This window comes from Pagrus major, chromosome 5, assembly GCF_040436345.1.
Source record: "Pagrus major chromosome 5, Pma_NU_1.0".
Classification (NCBI taxonomy): Eukaryota; Metazoa; Chordata; class Actinopteri; order Spariformes; family Sparidae; genus Pagrus; species Pagrus major.
The window spans coordinates 41308055-41315382 of record NC_133219.1 but is presented as its reverse complement, the minus strand read 5'-3'; the positions used below and the strand labels follow the sequence as shown (position 1 = coordinate 41315382).

General features: G+C 51.2%; 1 protein-coding gene across 2 annotated transcripts in view; it reads left to right on the top strand.

Moving 5' to 3' along the window:
* The window catches only part of phf19 (PHD finger protein 19), an 8122-nt gene extending 5329 nt beyond the window's left edge, over positions 1–2793 (top strand). Inside the window, exons 11-14 of one of the 2 annotated variants that reach the window (XM_073465431.1) lie at positions 11–71; positions 246–331; positions 408–494; positions 672–2793. In XM_073465431.1, coding sequence (XP_073321532.1) covers positions 11–71; positions 246–331; positions 408–494; positions 672–1017 — 580 coding nt within the window. In that variant the 3' untranslated portion in view covers positions 1018–2793. Of the gene's footprint in view, positions 1–10; positions 72–245; positions 332–404; positions 495–671 lie in introns of both variants that reach the window. The other variant, XM_073465430.1, reaches the window with a different exon arrangement.
* Positions 2794–7328: the final 4535 nt, after the last annotated feature.

Sequence of the window (7328 nt, the reverse complement as noted above, 5' to 3'; positions counted from 1 at the left end):
CTGTCTGCAGTGTTTCAGCTGAGAGGAAGAAGAGGAAGTCCAAGTGGCTGCTAGAAGATGCCATCCCTAATGTAAGACCTTTCTTTAGTTTTAAAACGTCTCCTGTGTCTGAGACTGAGCTGTCTAACATGTCCATGTCATTACTCTGTGTGTGTGTGTGTGTGTGTGTGTGTGTGTGTGTGTGTGTGTGTGTGTGTGTGTGTGTGTGTGTGTGTGTGTGTGTGTGTGTGTGTGTGTGTGTGTAGAACGAGCTGTCCTGCAGCTGGACGTCCAACCACCACATGGCCAACATCTTTGACTTCACCCTGGATGAACTGCAGAGCCTGAAGAGGTAAGTTAGATCGAATCACCAACGATCAATAATCTCATTATCATCATGTTATTAACGACTGATTGTCTCTCAGCAGCTCCAGTCGGACCGTCAGTATTGATCAGGACTCCACTGACGCCTCCACATCAGGTTCTGCTACGACCAGCGCCTCCTATCACTTCAGGTAACCAGCAGTGTCTCAGGAGTGTCTGAGAAGTGTACTCGTTAGGAAGCAAGGACGAAGGAAGCTTCGTAGTTGGGTAGCGAGGATGCTTCTTAGGGAACATGGTAGTATATGTCCTGTCTCTGCCCAACAGGCAGTCTGTCTCTGACCTTTGACCTCTGTGCTCTGTGCCCTCAGGAGGAGGGTAGGCAGCAGGAAGAGGAAGTTGCCTAGCAACAGCTATAGCCAGTGGGCCAATCGCAGTGAAGCAGGGGAGGAGCTTGGAGGGGAGGAGCCTTCTGAGGCGCTGGAGGACCAGGACGCTCCCAGCCACACCCACCTGACCACAGACCCCTCCCACTTCCTGTCAGACCCCTCCCAGATGGGCTCTGACTCCTCCCACCTCCATTCCTCCATCTCCTCGTATTTTGGCGTGGCGGGCAGACTGACCAATGGGGAGAGGTACCAGGTGTTGGCTCGGCGTGTCACTCCTCAGGGGACGGTCCAGTACCTGCTTGAGTGGGAAGGGACAACACCTTATTAGGACGTAACACCTGTGATGCTTTGATTCCTTCTATTCCTCCACTCTGATCAGCTGACTGTAATGTGGCTGCTGATTGGTCGAGACCACTGACAGCTCAGAGGTGTTACCTGAGTGACCACCTGATCTGTTTCATGTCCCTGAGCTTCAGTTTTAATGTTCATGTTTTTAAAAATGTTCTCAACCAAAAGAGTTTTTCATATTTGACATTTTATCACAAACAAGAAGCTCAAAACAACAAGAGTGATTCACAGTGACAGACGTCTGTCAGGTGAGTCCAGGTGAGTTTGGAGGAATCAGGTATCAAAGCTGATCATGAGCCTGTACCAACAGTGTTTAGTCAGAACAAACGAAACCTTTAAATACAGCCAAAGACCGAACACACACACACACACACCTGTATAGTGTTATATGAATGTTAGTATTCTGGTCTGTGTGTCATCAGACTGACAGTAGGCGGAGTTTGCGTTTCTTCTTCTCTGTCATGTTAAACAGTCGGAGGCTCCTGTAGTTCCCTGTAGCGCCCCCCAGCTGTCAAACAGCTCGCTGCCTCATTAACACCGCTCTACCTGTGAGTGACATCATCATCCAGTCAGCAGTTTCCTGTTCAGAGAGCACTTAGAGCAGACTCTGCTCTGATCTCTGATGGCTCATCAGTCTGAGGTCGCTACAGGTGTTTTCTTCACCTGCAGTGACATCACAGAGTGGGTGTGGCCTGAAGAGTTAGAGCAGCAGCTGTTTCCTTCCTGAATAATAACCGATTGTTTTAATGTGAACACGTGTTTTAGATCTGAGACTCATTTATTCTCCTTCAGCAGCACACAGCAGAGAGCTGGAAGCTGCTGCAGGTAAAAACAATCATTATCCATCAGACCAGAGGTTCTCAACCTCTGGTCTGATGGCCGGCACTGGGCCACACACTGTCCTCCACAGTCCTCCTTCTGAAGTTTATCTGAAGTAAGTATGAGGCCAAACAAACAGTTTGTCAGTGTTTCTGTCTCTGTGAGCTGCAGCAGAGGGACAGAGCCCCTCCATCTTATCAGGCCTCCAACCAAACTCTGTTCACATTTCAGGGTATTTAAGAAAATCCCTAAATGTAACATTGAATGTGTCTAACACATCCTGTTCTGAATGATTAAACGTTTTCTCTACAACGTCACAAAACATTTCAACATTTTTAGTCTAAAAAGTGTTCATAAATAAAATCCCTCAGATTATCAGCAGGATGTGATCTCTGACCTCTGACCTCTGACTGCAGTGAGCTGCTGCTGGACACTTACAGTAAACTTTATGAGCAGTACTGTGGATTTATTTCAGCTCTGCAGAGTGATGAAGAGACTACAAACAAAAACTACAACTCCCAGAGTTCAGTGTTTCCTTGTTTACCTTCATAGTATTGATCCTCTGTGTTGTTGCACTAACATAACATTCGGTATCTATGCAATCATCAGCCTCACTCACAAACTGACAACCAATCAGACACACTGATCAGTAATCAGATGTTCCACAGTAATGATGACTTCTTCAGAGGTTAGCTTAAAGCTAACACAGCCCATTGGTTTGAATGAGGAATGCTAACAGTGCTAACAGTCTCTGAGACGTTAAATGGTCACTCTGTCACTTTAAACCTGCAGCTCCTCCTCGCTGCCATGGTAACCACGCTCCCCTCCCATTGGCCTGTCGACGGTTGTTTTGATCATGTGACTGTTTGTATGTTCTGTTCAGCTGACCAATCAGCTGCCAGCTTTCTCTGGAATAAAAAAACTGTTTGACCTTTGACCCTTGGGTTTTATTTGTGTGTGTGTGTGTGTGTGTGTGTGTGTGTGTGTGTGTGTGCGCGTAGCAGTGAGAGTGTGTGTGTGTGTGTGTGTGTGCGCGTGTGTGTGTGCAGCTGTGTGTTTGTGTCTGTGTGCAGCAGTGTGTGTGTGTGTGTGCGCGCGTGTGTGTGTGCGCGCGCGTAGCAGTGAGTGTGTGTGTGTTCAGGTGATAATCTGTTAAATCCATTAAGGTGTTAAACAACACGTGAGAAACAACACACATGAAGAGTCAGTCAGACAGTTCAGGTGTGTTGTTGTCCCGAGGGTCTCTGCAGACAGACAGACAGACAAGTAAAGTTGTCTCATGACCAGCAGCTGAAGAGACGAGCTCCAGGTTCTACATTCATCTACCCGTGTGTGAGTTACCTGTCTGTGTTAACCTACCTGTCTGTGTTAGCCTGTCTCTGTGTTTACCTGTCTGTGTTTACCTGTCATACCTGTCTACGTGCACCTGTTTGTACCTGTCTCTCTGCTTCAGGTGTGTCTGTAGTGGTGAGAGACAGACAGGTCAGTGGCTCTGTTCTCTGCTGCCATGGAGGAGCTGGTGAAACACCTGTCCAGGTGTCAACACATGGGCTGGATGAATGTGATAGGTGAGTTGATGATTGGCCCCCCTCACACAGGTGAATCAAACAGTCAGGTGGAGAGCAGCTGTTAGTTACCATGGTTACATGTCAGCAGTGTTTCTATACAGCACGATATGATATGAGTCAGTCCTGTTCAGAGAGACCACCTCCACCTTCTGCCGACCTGATTTTAATAAAAGATGGAGGACTGCTGCTGCTGTGTAATATACTGAGGTTGTGATGATGTCACAGAGTTGAAGAGCGCCTCCATCAATTGGCTTTCGTGCGGTCAGAAGGCGGAGCCTGACGTCTGGAGTAAAATGTTCTGCATCCTGTCAGACTCCCAGTTACTGATGCTCAACAACCTGGAGGTAAAAAAAACTTCTTTAACATTCATTCTTAGAAACTAACTAAATAATAAACAGACTTCTTCTTCAGGTTCACCCTCTGCTTCTGTCTGAGAGGGCGGAGACTTGTACAGTCTGGTTGCTGAGATACACCCTCCATGTGACCTCAGCACCTCCTCGCTCCGCCCACAAAGGTAAGGAGGACGTGAGGGGTTTAAAATCTGCAGAAGAAGAAGAAGACAGAGAGACAGACAGAGAGACAGACAGACAGACAGAAAGACAGACAGAAAGACAGGTACAAGAGACAGACAGATGATGGAGGCGGAGTTTGATGCACAGTTTGAAGACTCGAACGGTAAGAGAAAAATATTTGTGTGTGTGTGTGTGTGTGTGTGTGTGTGTGTGTGTGTGTGTGTGTGTGTGTGTGTGTGTGTGTGTGTGTGTGTGTGTGTGTGTGTGTGTGTGTGTGTGTGTGCTGACCGCAGCAGGATTAGCCCTTCTGCTTAATCTTGATGTTACAATAATAATCTCATAATCTGATATCTGAGGTCAGTTACCATGGCAACATGAGGGGGAGCTGAGACAGGTGGGTGGAGTCAAAGATGCTGCAGGTGAACATCACCTGCTGAGTCAGCTGAGGGTCGGAGGTCACTGACATCATCAACATGAACAGAGCGGAGGTTGTTGACTCCGCCTCTCCTCCTCCGCTCTTCCGCCTCTCTTCCGCCTCTCCTCCACCTCTCCTCCTCCTCTCCTCCATCTTTCCTCCACCTCTCCTCCGTCTCTCCTCCACCTCTCCTCCGCCTCTCCTCCTCCTCTCCTCCGTCTTTCCTCCGCCTCTCCTCCGTCTCTCCTCCGCCTCTCCTCCACCTCTCCTCCGTCTCTCCTCCTCCTCTCCTCCACCTCTCCTCCACCTCTCCTCCACCTCTCCTCCGTCTCTCCTCCGTCTCTCCTCCGCCTCTCCTCTGTCTCTCCTCCACCTCTCCTCCGTCTCTCCTCCGTCTCTCCTCCGCTCCTCCGCCTCTCCTCCACCTCTCCTCCGCCTCTCCTCCGTCTCTCCTCCGTCTCTCCTCCGCTCCTCCGCCTCTCCTCCACCTCTCCTCCGCCTCTCCTCCGTCTCTCCTCCTCCTCTCCTCCACCTCTCCTCCGTCTCTCCTCCTCCTCTCCTCCTCCTCTCCTCCGCCTCTCCTCTGTCTCTCCTCCGCCTCTCCTCTGTCCTTCCTCCACCTCTCCTCCATCTCTCCTCCGTCTCTCCTCCTCCTCTCCTCCACCTCTCCTCTGTCTCTCCTCCGTCGCTCCTCCACCTCTCTTGAATCTTGAACCTGCTGCATGTTCTGTTGTGTTCTGTCTGTGAGACCTGAGTGGATCACAGGTGAGCAGCAGGTGACAGGTCTGACATCAGACACCTTCAGTCATGTTTACATGTCTGGAGGGGACTCCAGGAGACGTCCCGTCTGTCACACCTCAGTTTGGTCCTCGCTCAGCTGAACATTCAGGTGGACTAGTTGTACACAGTAGTGGAGTAGTTGTACACAGTAGTGGACTAGTTGTACACAGTAGTGGAGTAGTTGTACACAGACACAAGAAAGTCAGCGCGCTAAGGGTGGATGGGAGTGTAGGAGCTGAGCAGCCTTGGGAACAGAGCGTGGGAGGAGTCCTGAAGGATCCGGAGCGGTCCTCAGTGTTCTGACCGGCAGTCCAATGACTTTAGAGCAGGCTTTGACTGTGCTCTGCAGGCGCGTCCTGTTTTGCAGACTTATGGAGTGGGACCAGCAGGTGATGGAGAAAGTGATGACACTCTCTATGAAGGAGAAATAAAATGTCTGATGAATGTTCTCATTTACCCCCAAAGTGTTGAGCTTCCTCAGGAGACACTGCCGCTGCTGGCATCTCCTGAAGATCTCCTCAGTGTCGGAGGCAAATTTAAACATACTGTCAAAAATTGTGCCCGGGTATTTGTCCTCCTCCACCAGCTCTAGCTCCCTCTGCTTGCCGGAGAAGGTCATCACCATCTCTTTGGTCTTCTGTGTTTAACTCCAGGGCAGATTCATCACATCACTCCACAAACTCCTGCAGCACTGAGCTGTGGTGATGTGAGGACCTGAGCAGCACAGGAGAACTGTCATCCTCGTCCTTTACCAGAGGACAGTCAGGATGGGTGGACCTGCAGTCATCCGTGTAGAGGATGAGGAGCAGAGCTGAGAGGAGGCAGCCATGAGGGGAGCCTGTAGAGGTGTCGGAGAAGGTGTTATTGACCAGCACCCTCTGTGACCTGTTGGTCAGGAGGTCTGTGATCCACAGGGTCAGCTGCTCGTCCAGGTGGAAGCGGGTGGAGAGTTCCTCTGCAGGGATGTGTGGCTGTAGGGTGCTGAATGCAGAGAAGTCAGCCAACAGGAGTCTGGCTGTGGTGCTGGGTGTTCCAGGTGTTTGTGTACCGTGTCCATGATGAGTGTTTTGGCATCATCAACCCCTCTGCCTGCACGGTACCGAACTGGAGAGGGTCCATCAGTGGGTCAGTTACTGTGATGATGTGTCTCTTTATGACCCTCTCCATAGCCTTCATCACGAGAGAGGTGAGAGCCACAGGCCTCGGGTCGCTCAGAGCCTTGACTGAGCTCTTCTTGGGATGGGGACCACTGTGAGTGCTTCCACAGCTGGGGGACGGTGCCGCTGCTCTGCACAGCACCGCAGGACACGGCCGCTGACATCATCTGGGCCAGGTGCTGGTTCTCCTTGGTCCTCCTGAGGGCTCTCACCGCCTCCTCCGTGTTGAAGGAGAGTTCAGCTGCTGCAGGCTTGAGGGAGGAGATGATTGCTTCTAGCCGGGTGGTGTCTGTCTCAAATCTAGAAAAAAGGGGTTGAGGTCGTTGGGGAGGGATGCTGGGCTGCTGCCGGCCACCTGGATGGTCCTGTGGGTGGAGGGAGCTCACAGCGGCCATGTTCTTGATCCCTGCCCAGCTGCCTCCTCACCTGTCTGTCTCTCACCTGTCTGCCTCCTCACCTGTCTGTCTCTCACCTGTCTGCCTCCTCACCTGTCTGTCTCTCACCTGTCTGCCTCCTCACCTGTCTGTCTCTCACCTGTCTGCCTCCTCACCTGTCTGCCTCCTCACCTGTCTGTCTCTCACCTGTCTGCCTCTTCACCTGTCTGTCTCTCACCTGTCTGCCTCCTCACCTGTCTGTCTCTCACCTGTCTGCCTCCTCACCTGTCTGTCTCTCACCTGTCTGCCTCTTCACCTGTCTGTCTCTCACCTGTCTGCCTCCTCACCTGTCTGTCTCTCACCTGTCTGCCTCCTCACCTGTCTGTCTCTCACCTGTCTGCCTCCTCACCTGTCTGTCTCTCACCTGTCTGCCTCCTCACCTGTCTGCCTCCTCACCTGTCTGTCTCTCACCTGTCTGCCTCTTCACCTGTCTGTCTCTCACCTGTCTGCCTCCTCACCTGTCTGTCTCTCACCTGTCTGCCTCCTCACCTTCTTGTCTTTATACTGAAAGTTGTAGCAGTCTGGAGTCACTGAACTGATTTCTTCCATGTTGTTATGGAGATCCAACATGGAGTCTCCAATTTCCCCCTCAGACACTCTTCTGTA